General features: G+C 36.9%; 1 protein-coding gene across 1 annotated transcript in view; it reads left to right on the top strand.

Annotated features, from left to right (window-relative positions):
* Window positions 1–19,420, top strand: part of Mgam2 (maltase-glucoamylase 2 (putative)) — an 84,551-nt gene that overhangs the window by 27,848 nt on the left and 37,283 nt on the right. Inside the window, exons 15-28 of the mRNA XM_076913484.1 lie at window positions 867–984; window positions 4,532–4,703; window positions 5,265–5,381; window positions 8,791–8,945; window positions 9,093–9,177; window positions 10,063–10,119; window positions 11,204–11,328; window positions 12,120–12,208; window positions 12,940–12,989; window positions 14,530–14,697; window positions 15,742–15,897; window positions 16,406–16,639; window positions 17,535–17,689; window positions 18,692–18,860. Coding sequence (XP_076769599.1) covers window positions 867–984; window positions 4,532–4,703; window positions 5,265–5,381; window positions 8,791–8,945; window positions 9,093–9,177; window positions 10,063–10,119; window positions 11,204–11,328; window positions 12,120–12,208; window positions 12,940–12,989; window positions 14,530–14,697; window positions 15,742–15,897; window positions 16,406–16,639; window positions 17,535–17,689; window positions 18,692–18,860 — 1,850 coding nt within the window. The remainder of the gene's footprint in view (window positions 1–866; window positions 985–4,531; window positions 4,704–5,264; window positions 5,382–8,790; window positions 8,946–9,092; window positions 9,178–10,062; window positions 10,120–11,203; window positions 11,329–12,119; window positions 12,209–12,939; window positions 12,990–14,529; window positions 14,698–15,741; window positions 15,898–16,405; window positions 16,640–17,534; window positions 17,690–18,691; window positions 18,861–19,420) is intronic.

Below are 19,420 nucleotides of genomic sequence, written 5' to 3'. Positions count from 1 at the left end.
CTAGCTTCATAGGTGAAAGAGGAGAAGGCAAAGAGAAACTCATCAGATGGAGTAAGTTTCTTATGTTGCCCATATTTCTTTGCCAGAATGACTACCTCTGTCCTTAGGAAATTTTTAGTATTCTACCCACAATGAACATAGTTGTGACTCTCACAAACTGCAAAAAAATAGAACTTTCTCTACAGCTTATCATCCAGTTAAATTTCCTGCTTCAAATCTTTTTTCAGCATGGCTGTTAGGGAAGTTTTAATCTTAATTTGTTCCTTGTCACACCTCTTCCTGAAGTTATACTTCCTAGTAAGGATGTACACAGGGGTAAGATAATCAGGTATGCATGCACAGAGAGGAAAGAGAAAATGAGTTTATAAAACATGGAGCATTTTAGCTTCAGAAAAAGAAAAAAAGAAAATCCACCCTGTAGATTCTCAAAGTTGGGGTTTGAGTTCCTAATCACGAAAATATCTGATGTCACATGACTCCCACCTTTTTAACAAAACTATGATACAAAAGTGAATATGTCCCTATGCACACCAGCCACCCCTAAACATTGTGAAGGCAATTCTCTTAGGTTAAGTATGTGCGGATAGATAGTAGATGCTTCGTATTTATTCTCAGATCAATTACCCAGTGCTCCCAGCAGGTTACTCGGATGCTTCCACTTACCACCATCCTTTGTGAGTTCTAGGGAATCATGGCTGGTTCAATGTAGACCTGATATGGAAACAGCAAAGAATAACATTTAAAATATGGAAAGGGCTTTGTCAGGGGATTGGTAAAAGTATAATCATGAGGAAAAGAATTAGATGTCTACTTAGTTACAGTTGTTTAATGGGAGAAATATCCCGATTGTTGTGTGTTTTCTCTAGGTGTCCTGGATGGCTCTCTGTTGGCAGGAACCCTCTGCATGGACACAGAGTTTTACTTGGGCCTTCACTATGACGTCCATAGCCTGTATGGCTACACCATGGCAAGAGCTACAAACTTGTAAGGCTTTGGTTGTCTACCTGGTTCTAGATTTGGGGAGGTGATGGGTAGAATGTGGGAGATAACAAGTAGATGACATTCTCCTGCATAAGAATGTTGTTCAAATATTGTTTGTAAGGATAAGAATACAGAAATTGCCATATAGTAGTATTTAAGGTGCATAACATTTGGTTTTCTGTATTAGTTGAATTTTGATTGGTTTGTGATGAAGGTAAACTGTCATTTCAGTGATACTCATGGGCAATAAAATGTAAGGCAGTTGGAAGCCCCAGCAGAAAAACAGCCATGGTTCTATTACTGAATGTATGAGGGACACCACAGAGTTTAGCAAAACAAAACAAAACAGAAAAACTAAAAACCAACCAACCAAACAAACAAAAAACCAAGATGCTAAGTTAAATTTTCATTGAACATGCTTTTGCTAAAAATTATTTAGTTTTTAAAAATGAAGTTTAATTGCATGTCTTACTTCCATCTGACAATATGCTTTATCTCAGCTTTCTCCCTTATTTTTTTACTTCTGGATCCCGTCTTTTCAATTCCCTTCTCTGTGTACACACACACACACACACACACACACACACACACACCACAACCACCAGTACCATCTCTTCTAAGAAAACAGATGTGTAAGATAAAACATCTCATCCTTTTCCCACCTTGTGACAAAGGTTTTAGTGATGGATTTTGTGAGTAGAGAATCGCTCTTCACACCACTTACCTCCTTTCATAGATGATAGTAAAATACTATTATACCTAAGAGAGGAAAATTTGGGACTTAACTGAAGATTTTAAATCTTTGATTTGCAGCAGAGATGGGGACTAACATGCTGTGAGTAGCTGTTGAGAAACTTCCGAGTGTTTAGGAAAAGGCTAGTCTGAGTCTTCCTGGGCTGTTTTCTTCCATTCTGGTGTGAATCCATGGCAGTGGGCGGGCAAGGGACTTTTTTGGACACATCTTCATTTTTTTCCTCACTCGACTTTTCTGTGTGTCACGACCACTGTTAAATCATGGTCCTTTAGTCCTTGAGAGATGTCTCTCCATAGTACCCTGTACTCACTGTAGCTGTGCCTTCTTGCCTGCATGTTCATTAGTATATGTGGATTTTTTAAATCTTTTCATCTGCTCTTCTACTGATAAGCCATAGTAATTATCCTTGGACTTCTGTCTTTCCACTCTAGGCCAACATATAGGTCATTTATTGCTTACCATGGATGTTACTGTAATTTGTTAATTTTAAAAATGTATACTTCTACCGGTGCCTCACCTTGATTTTCTGAACACAAATATCCAAAACCGGAGTTGTGGAAATGACTCAGTGGTTTCAAATGCACACTGCCCTTGCAAAGAATGGTGGTTCATGCAATCATGCTAAATAGCTCATAATTATCTGTAACTTAAATTCTAGGGATCATAGCCTCTAGGGACAATTACATTCACACACATGTGCAAGAAAACACATGAGAGAGAAAGAGAGAGAGAGAGAGAGAGAGAGAGAGAGAGAGAGAGAGAGAGAGGAGACACAGAAACAATGAGACAAAGACAGACAGACATGCACAGACACACCCATGTAATGTATATATCCTTAAGTATCTTCTAGCCTGCGCCCTTTGCAATGTCTCACAGTGTAGTAAGTGCCAATCACAACGCACTGCTTAGTTTTTCTAACCACCACACTCTGTCTGATCGTTTTAAATTACCAATGCCATTTTTAACTAGCAGACTCTCAAATGATAATGTTCACATCATCATTTTTTTCTGAAAATATAGAAATCAGCCTTTGATCATTTTGTTTCTACTTGTGAAATTTTACTATTATCATCTCTTACTCTTTCAGAATCACTTTTTACTTAAAGTCCTCACCGTTTTTCTCACTAATGACTACTCATTTACTTACTTATCTCTCTGGCTTTAAACTATCTCTGTTTAATCTGTTCTCTACCAATTCAAAGTAGGGCTCAGGGGCCGGCAACATCAGCATCTCCTGGAAAGATATAAAGTTCAGCATCCTGAGCCTCAATCTGAACCCTGGGAATGGAAACAGACTTCTACCAACATCTCAAAATATATATGCTCTTCCTGTGAGATGTTTGTGTATAATAGTGAGGGTTGAGACAGAGAGTGACTAAGTCACATGTGTCAGGGAATGTTGAGAAAGAAGAGTTCAGGTTGCTCCACTGCCAGAGTTTCAATGTGATAAAAGTGTTATAAAAGCATAATTGGTTTGGTTAATGTATTCTAGTATATTCTAAAAGCTGTGGTTAATTATTTAAAGGTAATTATGACTCAGTAAGACCAAAGTGTCTTTCTGACATGCCTGGGCTTGGAAGAACAGGTTAAATTTCTAGAAAACAGTAGAGATAAATGAACCGTGGCCTTTGGACATGAGGTAGTGTTGGAGTTAAAAAGTAAATGTTTGAGCCAACCCCAGTTACTTCCTCACACCTGAATGTTGCCACTTCAAAGTCAAAATTTTTCATTGGGTGAAGCCAGCATGGGAGAACTGGAGGCATGCATCTGCTGAAAGCTTAACTCAGCCTTAATTGGAAGAATAGTTTGGAAGCAGTTGGCAGCAGGCTAGACTGAGTGAAATTTATCTCTCTCTGGGATCAAAGGAGGCAGGTTTTCTCAGAGCTCAAGAACTGATCACTAAAAGGCAGACACAGACAGGGGAGGAAGAGAAATAGAAATGTATGTGAAACAATTTTTTCCTAAGAGGCATGTTCTCTAATTCAGGTTGTATAAAGACCTTCTCTGACCTGTAACTTCAGGCCAATCCTGTTTCAGTTTCACTTTGTGTAGTCTGAAACTGTCTTTCTCTCAATGATGACTCATGGTACAATCAAGATAATGAGGGTAAACTGTCATGTAGTCTCCACCAAGACAGAACCTGAACCTGAACCAGGGTTATTATGTGAAGCAGGATTATATATGAGGCTGCAAGACCTGAATGAAAGGGTGCAAGAAACAAAGCAAAACAAAAACCTCAAAACTCTGTGGTTACAGAGGATGGGACCACAATCTAACTTACTATAGCATATGACATATATTGTCCTTCAAAAGATCTGGAGCACAATCATCTCTTACTCTTTCAGAATCACTTTTTACTTAAAGTCCTCACTGTTTTTCTCACTAATGACTACTCATTTACTTACTTACCTCTCTGGCTTTAAACTAAGATCCAACAAGATGTAGAATTTGTTAAAAACAACATCATCAACAACAACAAAACAAAAACCCAAAACAAAACCAAAGCCAAAACAAACAAACACCAAACCTGTAATCAGAAGTACAGGCAGGAACCAAGAAAAATTTCTTTGCAGGTTGGAACTGATCCATATCATCTTATACAAGATAGTAAGCTTCACACAGAATTGAGAAAAAAAAAAAAACCCTTAAAAATAGCAAACTTAGCAAATCTAGTTTTCGGTATTTGTATTTGTTGTTTTCCACTTGGTTGAAAAACCCATTGCTGCATGTGGCATAAACTGAATCCTAGACAGTGACAGATTGCCTCACATACAACTGGGTGAATTTTTTTTTCAGGGCCCTGGAAGCTGTCTTCTCTCCCAAGAGGACCTTCATCTTATCACGTTCTACTTTTGCTGGGTCTGGCAAGTTTGCTGGTCATTGGCTGGGAAACAATGCAGCCACCTGGGATGATCTCAGATGGTCCATCCCCAGCATCCTTGAGTTTAATCTATTTGGCATACCTCTGGTAAGCCTCATCCCAACCTTGGTCCTTTGTTACTGTTTCTAGTACCATTCTTTGAGGTGTCTGAAAGGCTAAGGAACAGGTCTCATTGTTTATGTTTTGGCAAGATCAATTTCTTTTTTATTGGATATTTTATTTATTGCAAGATCAATTTCTATGTGTGCTGCAAGATGGTTCTGGAGAGAGTGATAGAAATACTAGCATTGGTGTATCTTCTATACAGTTTTTGTTGCTAAAAGAGAATTACTATGAATCAAATGTATTGAATATAAGAAAAAAATCCTGTCAGGATAAGATCCTTCAATTGGTAAGTATGAGATCAGAGGCTGAATGATGAGGAAGGGACCTCATTATGGGCTCCCTATCTAGTCAGTTTGCCTAGTATATCCTATAATGACCATCTTCTTATTTCTATCATTTGACTGGAGCTTGCTCTGGGACTTCGGGATCTTTTAAGCATTAAATAATATTATTAAGAATTCTCTTCCCTTTTCTATATAATCATACAGCTGATAATTTTGCCTTTCTAGTAATAATTTGTTTGCATGTGTCTTAATTCTTCAGGTGGGAGCCAATATCTGTGGCTATAAAAACAATGTCACAGAAGAACTGTGCACGAGGTGGATGCAACTTGGAGCATTTTATCCACTTTCCAGGAATCACAATGGTCCTGAATACAAGGTGAGTTCCTCAAAGAGAAATGGTAGGGAATTCTTGTATAATATCTACTTATTTCCAAAGAGGGGTTATAGAAAACTCCTGTATACTAGCCATTGCTTCATAAGAATAGGTAAGTTTTCAGTGACATGTCTAAAAGACAAAGTATACAGATCAAAATTTGGGAAGGATGGATATTTATATGCTGAGTTGCTATCAACATATAAATACATATGTCAAAAATACACCCACAAAGATGTAAGAACTTTTGGCATATCTTCTGTGCTGGTAGCAGGGCATGGTGGAAAAGGCCTATAAATCCCAGCACTCAAGTAACAGAGGTGGGAGGATTGCTGCAAATTTTAGGCCAGTTTGGTTTGCATAAAAAGACCTGTTTTAAAGCAAACTAAATTAGCGCGTGTGAGGCACTAGATTCAATACTACCAGCATGACCAACAAAATCTACATTGCTTCAATCACTTGTCATAACTTTGTAGAAGATGAAACACTGAGAGATCAATTTTATACTAATATAAAATTATTAATAATTATATTAATCAATTTATATAATATATCAATACTAATGTTAATAAACTTAATATAAAGAAGGTCACTCATAGATAAGAGAGTGCAAGGGAGAAAGACTATGGAGGGATATGTGATATAAAATGATTTTTTTATCTTGTTATAACATTCTTCTTTTTATAAATAGTTTGGGAGACCATCATCCTTCTGTTACTTCTCATGATTCATTCTACCATTATCCTTTACATCTAAAATAACATTTTTAATGGGCAAGACTACAGAAGTAGTTGAAAGTCCCTCTTAAGGTTTTTATAATGCAACAGCAACAAGTAAAGTGATTTTCTTTTCTTTTAATAAAATAAGCTGCAATTGAAATATTTTAAACTGGGCAGCTTTGATTTTAACACACTCATCGAAGGGTCTTGAAGGTAACTAATGGATAAAATGCTTGTTGCACAAATATGACAAGCAGACTAAGGAAGATCAGAACCTGGTAACAGCTGGGCAGGTATGGCAGTGGCCTATGATTAAAACATCCCAGAGGCAGAGACAGAGAATTCTCAAAATAAGCAGGCTAGATAGACTATCTTGAATTGTTGAGTTCCAACTCAGCAAGAGATCCCGCCTCAATAAGAAAGTGTATCTAGGAAGACACTCAACATCAACTTTGCATCTCCATACTCACACCTGAAGAAGTGTGTGTGTGTGTGTGTGTGTGTGTGTGTGTGTGTGTGTGTGTGCGTGTGTGTGTTGGCTAGTTTTATGCCAACTTGACACAAACTAGAGACATATTGGAAGATAAACCTCAAATGAGAAAAAATATTACTACCAGATGGGCCTATGGGCAAGATTCTGGTGCATCTTTTGATTGATAATTGATATAGGATGTAAAAAGACCCACATTACTATAGGTGCTACTATGCTTGGGTGCTAAATGCTATAAGAAGTGAAGCTGAGTGATCATGAGGAGGGATTTATCCATAAACTCTGTTTCTTGAGGCATCAATTCCTGCCTACAGGTTCTCATTTGCATTCCTGCCTTGACTTCCTTTGATGATGGACTGTGACATGCAAGTGTACGCAAAATAAACTCTTTGCTCTCCAAGTTGCTTATGGTTATGGTGTTTTATCGTTGCAATTAAAAACACTAACTCAGATATTAAATATATCCACATACATGAGAACATATATACAATATACACACACATTCATATCTCACACATATACATATACCAAAAGTTTAAGAAATGCAGCTCATTTGAATAAGTTTGTGATCATTTTGATTCTGGTTCTTGCCTTTGTGCAATGAAATGTCCTTTCTGGGAGGATGCAGAGTCAATCTTCAAAGTATTTTTATTCTTGGGTTCCTTTATTCATTTGTGGTCTGGAAAGCTATGACCATTTCTGAAGGTGAGTCAGGACAGGGAGTGTAGTCAGTGTTCAGAAAGCCTGGCTTGTCAAGGCTCATGTAGGTAAGAACAGTCAACTCCTATGGTGACTACGGTAAAGAGCTAGTTATGACAAAGAACTATGCATACCCCTTTAAATTGAAGTTTGGAAGGTAAAACAAATAGGGGTCACTTAACATATATTTTGTGTGTTTCAATGTATTCATAGTATTATTATTTAGCTAGCGTTCAGTATAAGGGATTGGTGGTTAAACTCTTTATATTCCATTCTTTTTACCAAGCATTTTGACACACTTAAAGTTGTGTGTTAAATTTTTTGAAAAAAAAATCCCATAAAACAATGAAATAACTAATGAAAACAATATTTTTCATTGATGCAGTCTTATGATCTGTACTTAAGTTAATCATCAGTCAATGATGTAGATCAGGAGTCTTTAGGGTTACAAACTGTATCTCAGTGCTGCAGGCACCACAACATCTAAAAGAGCTCCGGATTTCCTCAGCTGGAAGCCAGTTGATGGATGCCCAAACCCACAATTTTCTGCCATGTTTATCCTTAGTGTTTTCATGAACCCTACATTAGGGTCATAGAATGACTATATTTGGGAAGGGGTTGGGCCTCTTTTAAAGAAAAGCAAATGAATAGATTCAAACATTTTTCCTAAAATTCAGTTTTTATCATGTCAAATTATATATATGTATATGTATAGGTATAGGTATAGGTATAGGTATGTATATATCTCATATCTTCCAAACTACACAGAGAATGAACAAAATGAGTGCTTACTACTGATGGCAATTGTCTACAATCTGTAGGTTGTAGGAAAATCAGATATGTCTACTGAAGTGTTGTTTGTTTGCTTTTTGATAAAATTTGCACAAATCTGTTCTTATTATCTTTTTACATATTGTATTAATATGCCAAGGTACATACAAAGGCCACTGTCTTTGGGATGTGAAACTAACTGTAATGGTTAAAACAACTCCAAAGGAAAGTACACAAAAAGCTTAAAAATTGCAAATTCATAAGAGTCCAGAGAAAAGAAAAGGTTTGGAATGTAGTTAGGTAATGCAACAAAAGTAAATAGATTTTTAAAAAGTGTAAAACTAAGTTTAAATCAAATGATTATTATTGTTATCTCCAAAGTGAAATATAAAATTTCTCAGATATATATTGGAGTGTCTCTGAAGAAAGTTGATCTCTGTTGGCTTCTTTACATCCACTGAAACCCTTGAGGTATCTTCCTGTCACCCAAGACTGCTATATTCTGGCCTCAGAAGCCTGGGTGAAATGAAAACTACTTCTTGCTTGCACATCATTGGAGAAGTCATGTTATCTTTGATATTTTCAGCCTATTTTTTCAGCCATAAAACAAAGTAAACAAGTGCATTCTGAAAATATTTCATCCTTCTCCAAACCAAAGAACACGGTTGTGTTTATATGAGAAAATTCTGCATCACTATAGAAATATTCACTAATTGCTTTCATTTCCTTCTAGGACCAGGACCCAGCTGCTTTTGGCCCTAACTCTCTGGTATTGGAATCATCAAGACATTATTTGAACATCCGATATACCTTACTGCCCTATCTGTATACCCTCTTCTATAGAGCTCACACACTGGGAGAGACAGTAGCAAGACCCCTGGTACATGAGTGAGTTTCTAGACAAAGGCCTCCCCTTCAGATCAAAAATTACCTTTACCTTGTTAGTGTAGCAAGGTTCATTAAGACATGTGATGGGTGGCTGCTTCCTTTTGGAAATTGCATTCACTTGATCTGAGTGTGCTCTATGTTTTATAGATTCTACCAGGACCCAGCAACATGGGCCGTGCATGAGCAGTTCTTATGGGGGCCCGGACTCCTCATCACACCTGTGTTGTATGAAGTAGGTTTGTAACTTGAATAATGGGATGGGAAAAATTACAGTTGTCCTCAGAGCTTTTTAGCTGACTAATCTAGATGCTGAGTATAATGATTGTACTTAAGTCTAAATATAAATATAAATGAGAACAAGTATGAGTGTTTGGAAAATAAGAATTCTTGGTTCCAATGATGCATCAACTAAAACAGTTACTGTGCTGTAAAATTATCTTTAAATCTGTGTTCTTAGGCATGTGTCCATGCAATGACATGGACTTATGCCTTGGTGTGTATAGGTCTGTGTATGTGTGCTGAATGTCTAGATGTCTTCTCATCCTGAGGGGTTGGGTTGGGAAGACAGAATAGGTATGCAAAGGAGTAATGGAGGGAAGTAGAATATAAGAAGATACAAACATGTGCAAGGGCAAAAAGCAAGGTGTTGGGGAAAAATTGTTATTATACTGATTATCTTGTCTAAAAACATTGCTAAGATAACAAGCCAGAAAAAAAAGATAGATAACAAAAGCTCTTTGAGCTGGTGATATCACAATTATATCTAATCAAAAAGTGACTTTGCTTCCCTGTAGATATGGTTGGCTTAGTCTACTCTAGACTAATGGACAGTGAAACTCTGAGAATGAAACTCTTCTAGAAAATGCATGAAAACAGAAACAAAATGAACATTGTTTCTAGGTACAGCATGGCTTTTAATAAACTGTTTGGCCTTTCTGGGTTCATGTGCTTTACTGGTATAATAGGAGGATCTCTAATGGCTCTTAGGATTATTCAGATAGCCAGGGCAACGATGTGGAGGTGATTATTTTTAAACTATAAAGAGGTGTGTGTGTGTGTGCGTGTGTGTGTGTGTGTGTGCATGCCCTAATATTGTTTACTAACTTTATTTTCTCAGGGCAAGGAACAAGTGAAAGCCTATATCCCAGATGCCATCTGGTATGACTATGAGACGGTAAGTGATGTGTTTTTTAGCAGAGAAAAATCTAAAATAGAAGGCTTGGGATTTTATGGTGGGATAACAGAAGGCTTTACAATCAGTTGATTATGGATAATGTTTTGAGACATCATAGTCCATTCAGGATTGTATAATAAAAACCCTTATACTTCATAATTTATAGACAACAAAACTTTATTGTCCACAGTTTTTTGAAGGCTATAAAGTCCAAGATCAAGTTCTTCTCAACTCCACCAATGATAGCTTCTCAATGAGCTTACATGACTCAATCACTTGTCCAGCAGAATCATTTCTTCATAGTATCACATACAGTATTAGGTTCCAACATATGAACTTTAGAGGGACATTGGCATTCATGTCACAGCAGAAGACATTTCTAATATCTGCAATAGGTTTCCAGAATTTCACTGTTTCAGTCATCTTAATTTGATTGCTATGTTGATAATTGAGACTAATCACTTTAATAACTGTTGTCTGTGAGAAATCCAAATGTCTCAGTGTTGAAATCCAAATAAGTCAGTCAATTTTCTGTTATTATAACAAATATCCAAGGATAACAAGGTTATAAGGAAAATGGTTCTTTATATTTTTGCTTTCAATTTCCAAAGCTCTATCTAGTCTTTGGTTCTATTGCTTTTGGCTGGTGGCAGTCTATTTGATGAAATCATGAGAAGCAACAAAATCTCATCAGAAGAAAGTGACAGACAGTCAAAGGAAGAGAGCAAGGCCTTACAATTCCCACTAAACATACACTTCTAATAACTCCAAAGCTCATGATAAGCCCCATCCTTGAAGTTTCTAACAGCTCTCAATACCATTGAGTCAGAGACCAGCCCTTTAACACAAAACTAGAGGGGACAGCCAAGATGCAAACTATATTATACAGTATGGTGAGGCAGACAAGGTGGTTAGGTTGTTGTCTCAGCTCTGCTCTCTACTACACATGTACCTTGAGGGAAATCACCTCACTTTGGAGATCTGCATCTTCTTGTCTGTAAAGTAAAGTTGACGGACGAGAGGATCTTTAGGGTTTTTTCTGGCTGCAGTCTCCTATCTGGTCTGTTTTTCTTTTGTTGCTTAGGGACTGGCTATCCAACCGAGGAAACAATTTATAGACATGCCACTACCAGGTGACAAGATAGGACTTCACCTTCGAGGTGGTTACATATTTCCCACCCAGAAGCCAAACACAACCACAGAGTCCAGGTAAGCTGCAGTATCTTATTACTACTCTGAAACTCAGTGTGGCTTAATGGGGGAGACAAGCAAGGACCAAGAGTACATGAGCCAAATGAAATACCACTACTCTCAGTGATCTTCTCCATTCAAGGTTGGCACCAAATTGTCTTCAAAGGGATAAACATAGTCTCACTTTTTCATTTTTTTTTTTTTTTAAATTTTGCCTATTTGGTAAACCCAGTGATAGGAACAGTCAAAATAATCCTCATGAGAATTTTCCTATGGACAGACATTATTTTAAGGTATATCCCACAATACATGAGAAGAATTTAGTAGAAGGCAAAGGGCAATATAGTCTGGAGTTTCAGGGCTCAGATTTTGGAGAATTTCAGTTCAGACTCTGGCATGACAACATCCTACATAAGTTATCATTGGACAATGTCTCTGTGTTCATACTTGTTATTGATAAACTGGAGAGGATGATGGCCTGATCTTTTAACACCTTTGTGATGGTTAAATGAATTAATATAAAGGACAGTATCTGGAGCACATTCACGGGAGTGCCTGTCACAGGGTACAATCAGCATTGTTAAAATGATCACAAACCCAACTCATCCCATCATTGTTCTTAACTCTCTCTTTTCAATATTCTGCTACTTTTTCATACCCATGTTTTCACAAAATGCTAACATCTACTCAATTTCTGGGATAGACTCTGGAGGACACATTCCTAGGCATCAAGGGGTAGATTCATCAAGGGACAAATTCATGTTTCTACCTTTGATCATTGTCTAAAATTTGGAATTGTTTTTCCTTAGTCGGAAGAATCCCTTGGGACTCACCATTGCCTTGGATTATAAGCGAGAAGCAAAGGGCCAACTGTTCTGGGATGATGGTGTGTCTAAAGGTATACTTTCCCATTGGTCATAGTGGTGGCTCTTAGTAAAAATTCATCGCCAAAGGCTTTGCAGTGAGGCACCAAATTCATTATCATGAATATATTTCAGTCTTAACAAAAATTTTAGTAGCCTGGAAAATTAAAACTCATTCTAAGTTCCATTATCTAAGGACTATGAATTAAAATAGAATTCACATGTAAAACCTATGTATTTTTGACATGGCCAAAGTATAAAGAATATTGAATTTGATTTTTCCTGCATATCATCATTAACATCAAGCAATACCTTTTTGTTATTAGCTTAGCAAGACACTCTTTCAGTTACCACTAAGAAAGATACTTGTGATGTAGGTCTTTTGTTTTCCACATTTGCAAAATGTGATATGACTACAACAGAGAAGCTTTTAGGATGAATATAATTAGAATTTATAAATATTTAGTGCCTATTATTACGATGCATGAAAAGCACACAGAGAAGAGTATGCCATAAACTTGGCAAGTTTACAGTCCAAAAAGATAGAGAACCATAAGGAACCTTAAAATAGTTTAAATGCCAGCAAGTGGAGTTGTAGAGTGCCATGAGACGTCAGAGAAAGTGTACTGAGGCTTTACAGAGATTGGCACAAGTGGGCTTTTGGTTGAGCTGAACTGTATACAGAATTTAAATAAGGAGGATACAATTCCATAATTTCATTGTTTCCCACAGTAATAGCAATTACACATTACTTCATCTCTTTCAGGCACAGTGTCTGAAAAAAAGTACATTCTCTATGATTTCTCTGTTACATCTGTAAGTACTATGTTCATAGAACATATATATCATTTTCCTTAGTCTCTTTTGTTTTGAGGTTTTGGTGTTCAAATGTGTTTTTATTTCCCTAAAATTCATGCCTAAGTCTTAAATTATAATGTTATAATGTAAGAAACATCAGACTGTCTTCCAGAGTGGCTGTCTATTTTATATTTTAACCACTAATGTATAAGTGATACTGCTTACACATAATTACTACATAATTACTTGCATTTGAAGCTTTCAGTGTTTTTCATTTTACCCATTATATGTGACATTTTCTTGTGATTTTCACTTGTTTTGTTATTTCTTCAATGTCTAATCATATTGAACTCTTTGCATCTATCTATTTTTTATATTATGTTGCATGAAATATCACATCTTTGTCTATGTTCTGACTAGATGGTTTTTGACATTGGTTGACAGCTCACTTTTAATATCTATACTTCATTAAATATGTGACTTGCAAATATTTTCTTCTGTATATAAGTGTTTCTTTTCTTCTTAAAGACTTTTATTAAGCAAATATTAAAATTTGGGTATGCTTAATTTATTATTATTTTCTATGCTGGACCCTGCTTTTTGTTGTCATGTCTAAGAACTCTACCTGGCCGTAGAACCTTAGTGTTCTATGATGTTTAATTTTTTCCAAAAAAGTTCAAGCATTTCTATCTATATCAATTTTATTATTTATGACAAATTTTAACTAATTAATATATGTCATTCTTAAGTCAAAGTTCAACTGTTTGCCTATATAGGTCTTAATAGCCCAGCACCTTTTTGAAATAGCTCCTTCTTCTACTATATTGTTTTTGAAATTCTTTCAAATACCACTGGGGCCTTTCTGTATGGAACTGTATTCCTTTTAGTTAGCTAAATGTGCTACTTTCCCTCAGTGTGCAGTCCCATTTACTCCTGGGTTTAGCTCAACTTTGCTACTTTTAGCTCTGTTTTTATAAATAAGTCATTTAATTTATCTATGAATTAGTACCTTCATCTTTTAAAAAATGAAGATTTCAACCTCATAGCTTAGGAAGTCATCCAGATGGAATAATATATGTAAGATAATTAGCATAGTGTCTGACATATATTAAGCACTCATAAAATTTAGCTTTTATTGTTAACAATAAAATAAAAATAAAAAATTACTGCAGAGCATGTCTACCTCTCTCTCTCTCTCTCTCTCTCTCTCTCTCTCTCTCTCTCTGTGTGTGTGTGTGTGTGTCTGTCTGTCTGTCTGTCTGTGCCACTTGAGTTTTGTATGAGCTTGGGTCTCATTCTTTGCTTTGTAACTACTGAAACTTTCTATAAATTGAAATAATATTTTCTGAGCAAATAAAATAAAAAAAAAATCCACTTAACCAAAAGAAGAAAGTGTTGCTGTCTGAGTCAACACCTGCTCTCGGGGTAGTCACTGATCAACTTAGGAAAGAAAATCAACTTAGAAGACAAAAATAGAGAATAAGGAAGCATCATGGATTTCAGGAGATGCTGAATGCGTATAATCCAATCTCTAAAATGACTTTTTCCCTCTTCCCAGAATCTTTTACAGGCAAAAATTGTCAATAATGATTATGTGGATCCCAATGACATCATGTTTACAGACATCAGAATCTTGGGGATGGACAAAGAACCAACTGATTGTAAGGTTTTATTGAATAACAATAAAATCCCCATTTCAAGCTGCAACTACAATGCTTCAGCAAAGGTGAGAGATCATTCTATCTGCAGGACTCCGGCTGAAAGCCTTGTCCTGGGATTCTGATAGTTTTCCTTCCTTTGCATTTCTGGGTTTGGATATTCACAGAGACAATTTTCTTCTTGGGACATCCATCATATCATAGAAGAAATGTGTGCATGCTACTACGAATCCTTTCTCTTATTGGCATTGGAACTTTAGAGAAGATAGCAAGAATTAGTGAGCTATGAGAAGTTCCTTTTTGCTAATTTAAAACTAGATAAGATGGCTTCTGGTGGGATGGTAAAAATGAGGGTCTGGCATATTTGCAGTTTGTCTTTTATTGAAGTTAGAGCCACCCTTGAGATGCAGTTGATATTTTTCCTTGCTGCAGTTGCTATAAGCTTTTTTCATGCTCTCACATAAAATATAAGTAGGAGAAAACATAAACTATGCTCTGACTTGGTTATCATTTCATGATTCCCTTACTTGATGAACTAATATAGAAGATTATAGTTATTGGCTTTCTCATTTATTTCCCGAGAAGTTCATTATTTCTTAGGTAAGCTGTCTTCCACCAGAAAATAAAAATAGCACATGGTAAGAACAAAACTTATAGGACTAAGCACAATTAGGTACTGACACTGGTTATCGTCTCCCCATTGTAAGAGCTTAGAAATGCTATTAAATCTCTATCACGGAGACAACCACAATACTCATAGGACTGGGTCACTCTAGAGAATTAACACACATAGTGTGTAATCTGATTGTTACACTGGTTGGCTTCTATGCAATAGATGCTCAATAAATCTGACCTATTGATTACTGTCATCATTAGTCTCATTAACAAGCATCATACCAAAAGGATAACAAGCCTGATAGATATGCTGTGATCTGGCTCCACATTACATACATTCATGGTGGCTCCAAAAGGTTAGGAATCAAGCAAGTTCCAAGTATTCTAGGTGATATTAAAGAATGAGATTAGTCCTAACTTCCCCACCATCATCCAAGGACAGTATCTCCATAGCCACCAGTAACCTGGTTTGTCACTGGAGTCTTCTCTTTCCCTAGGTGTTGATCATTAATAACCTCACAGGACTGAAACTGGGACAAGAATTCTCCATTGAGTGGAATCTTGTAGTCAGTGACCTGGAGAAGTTTAACTGCTTCCCTGAGGATCCTGCAGTATCAGAGGAAAGCTGCAAACAGCGGGGATGCCTCTGGGAGGTAATGACCACAATGACCAGGAAGCTGTAAAATACTTATAGCAGGTAGCTGGACAGCTGGAAAGCACTTTGAAGAGGTTAATGACTTGATGGTCATTCTAAGAGCGTGCTGATATGCATCATGTGAACTCCATGTGATAGGCGATGAATATATGTTTCTTTCAGATACACTGTATATAAAAACTTATTGTCATTCTAACCACTGCTTTAACTATGGCATTTTCTTGAGTATGTGTTTGCATGTGTCTGAATTCCCCCTCCTAATAAATATACTAATCATATTGAATTAAAGCACATCTTAATGACTTCATATCAGATTGATAATCTGCAATGATATTATCCCTAACATGTCAAATGCACACTACTAGGGCTTAAAACTTATCACTTTTGGGGGGAGCAATTTAACCCACTTTTTTTGAAGTTTACTCCATGTTAACTGACTCTTTCAGTAGTTAGAGTCTCAAAATTGTAGTATAGAAGTTCACCAAGAATTCTTCCTACTATTCCAGCATACAACTACTCCTGGAGTGCCTACTTGTTTCTATGACACCATTCCCCAGTATGCTGCCAGTAACATTCAGTACCAGCCCACAGGCATCACCATGGACCTGACCCTCTTAGAAAACTCAACATCTGCCCGGGCAGCAACAGCTCCAAAAGTTGTCTCTGATCCTCTTTCTGGAAAGATCAGCTCTCTTAAACTGAGTGTGACTTACCATACAGAAAATATGCTACAGGTCAAGGTAACCCTCACATAACAGTTGCTGATTCTTTTCCTTTTGTAACCCTTCTCTCATGTATTATATCCCCCAATTGTAGTTTCCCCACCCTTCTCTCCTCCCAGTCCTTCCTTCCACCTCCTGTCTCCTCCATATCCACTCCTTCTCCTCCTCTGTTTCTCTTCAAAAGAGAGCAGGCTTCCCAGGGATATCAAGCAGATATGGCATAACAAGTTATAATAAGTCTAGGCACAACCCCTAATATCAAGGCTGGACGATGAAGTGACCCAGTAGGAGGGAAAGGTCCCAAAGCAGGCTAAAGAGTCAGAGACAGTTCTCACTCACTGTTAGGAGTACCACAAGAGCATTGTGTTCTTAACACGGACATTTTTGATTCAAGGCTTTGTACAGATGAGATCATTGAAAGACTGTTAATGGCCCAGCATGGAAATATATGCCTTTAATCCCAATACTCAAGAGGCAGAGAAAGAGGCAATAGATCAATCTATGGAGATTGATCTATTGGTCTGAATAGCAAGTTTCAGGCCAGTCAAAGGTACACTGAGGCTCTCACAAATGAACAGACAGACAGACAGACAGACAGATGATTAATGCAATTCCCTATCTTACAGATACCGAAGCGGAGCCTTTGAGAAGTAAAGGTCAGAAAGAGGTATACAGTCAGAATATGAACTTAAATCCACCACAGTTTTGTGTCTTCTGTTGTGATCAGTATTCTACATCACACATGTCATTAAAACCTATCTCCCTGAGAATCACGAGTCTGCTTTGTGGGAAATAGACAGAAGAGATTCTAATTTACTCCCAACAGTTTTAGTAGTTTCTTTAGTGGGCACTGTTAACATGTATCAGCATTCCTGAAAGATTCTGTTAAAACTCCTTGTTTCCCCCTTCCCAGATTTACAGTACCAGTAACAAAAGGTATGAGGTCCCAGTACCTCTGAACATCCCCTCTTCACCACTTGGCTCCTCTGAGAACTGCCTGTATGATGTAAGTGTTAAGACCAACCCATTTGGACTCCAAATTCAACGTAAAAGCTCCGGTACTGTAATGTAAGCTCTGTTTATTTGTCTCTAATAAAACAAACTGTAGATCTAATTACAATGATTTTAATTACTGAAGGAAAACCCCTAATCCCTGAGACAACATATAATTATGACCATGTTTGGTGAAGTCAATATGAATTTCTCTTGATTCTCTAGGAAATTTATTTTTCTACACGTCATTAACTCAGAAAAAGTAATGAAAGATTTAAAAAGATGTGTGATTTGATATCAGAAAAAAGAAAACATGTGGTTTATTGTAATAATGAGAACAAAAAAAACTATTTAGTAAGCACAACAGATTTAATAAGCCATGAATCTGCTCTCAATTAAGCATTGTTAAGGACAACTGAGGAGGCAAGAGAGGAACAGAGGTTCATAGCAAGAGAGGAACGGCTTCTTAGAGTTTTTGTTCCTATTCTTATCACAGACAACTCCTTCCATGGCATTAAGTATGCAAGGGTTGTCAGTCATCAATGAAGCCATCTACCAGGTCTTATCCTACTGTTGAAGGTCTGAATTTTGACTGAGAACTTCTCTGTCCCATTAGGAATTGTCACTGTCATGGGCATGTATTTTCCTGTGTGGGGCTTTTGTTGATTTGACTGTGTAACCAGTATTCTCTGTTTCTGTCTTCAGGAAATTTCTTGTAATATCAAATAGTTTTAACAGTTTCAAATTTTTCTATCACATGGGAGTTTTGGAGACCTCATTGATATGTTCCTATGAGGTGACATACCAGGCTTTAAGGACTGGTCATAGAAGGATAAATGAGACATGGTCTTTCCTCTCAGTGAACCCATGACCCAGAAAAGGGACTCTCTTGCAAATCAAAGAATATAAATGCAGCTGTGGAAATATGAAGTTTAATTATGGCCACGGTTATGTTATGGTCATTTCACAGCATTTGAACCTGGATCTAGATAATTGGAGGCTTCCAAATGTGTATCGTGTGTTTCTCTGGCCTGTGGTCGTTAGCTTACCATAAAAGTCTGTTTTTTTGTATTGCAGTTGGGATTCTCAACTCCCTGGCTTCACCTTCAGTGAGATGTTTCTTTCCATGTCAACTCGTCTTCCCTCTCAGTACATCTATGGCTTTGGGGAAACAGAATATTCCTCTTTCAGAAGGAATATGAGTTGGAACACATGGGGAATGTTTGCTAGGGATGAGCCACCATCGGTAAGGACATGAATAAAGTTAGCAATCATGTACTCTTTATCTAAACTTACTCAGATTCTTATTCAAATTTGTAAAAAATTCTATCTCCATCAGCTTCTCCTCGAACTAACCAATTATACTCTCAAATGCACAAGGGTGTGTATCATGTTCTTTTGCTTGCAAAACATTTAATTTCTCTACTTCTGTGGAACACAAGTTTTATTTTACAAAAAAACATACAGTAAGTGCTCAACTGAAAATTTAAGGAGACAGTGTCTATTTCTGTAATCAAAGCTAAGATAGATTTACGTAATTGCAAAAGGGACACAGAATACAGATCTCACACATTTTTGCTCAGGATAGAAGACAAGGTCAAACAAGGCTTTGTGAAGAGCATGAAAGGTGAGTTCAGTCAGTATGATTTCATTGTTTGCTTTGTGATATGGATATAATTTATTGGAGTTTCTATTTGTAGTTACCCTATTGTGTAGAAGTTAGGTCTGGTTCTTCCCCCCAGCTCCATGCTTCCAGAAAAGACTCAGACTCGAAATATATTTTAAGTACTTTAGCCATATACCTAG

This window comes from Arvicanthis niloticus, chromosome 15, assembly GCF_011762505.2.
Source record: "Arvicanthis niloticus isolate mArvNil1 chromosome 15, mArvNil1.pat.X, whole genome shotgun sequence".
NCBI classification, from domain to species: domain Eukaryota; kingdom Metazoa; phylum Chordata; class Mammalia; order Rodentia; family Muridae; genus Arvicanthis; species Arvicanthis niloticus.
The sequence above is the reverse complement of the archived record's forward strand: the minus strand, read 5'-3'. Positions and strand labels throughout refer to the sequence as shown.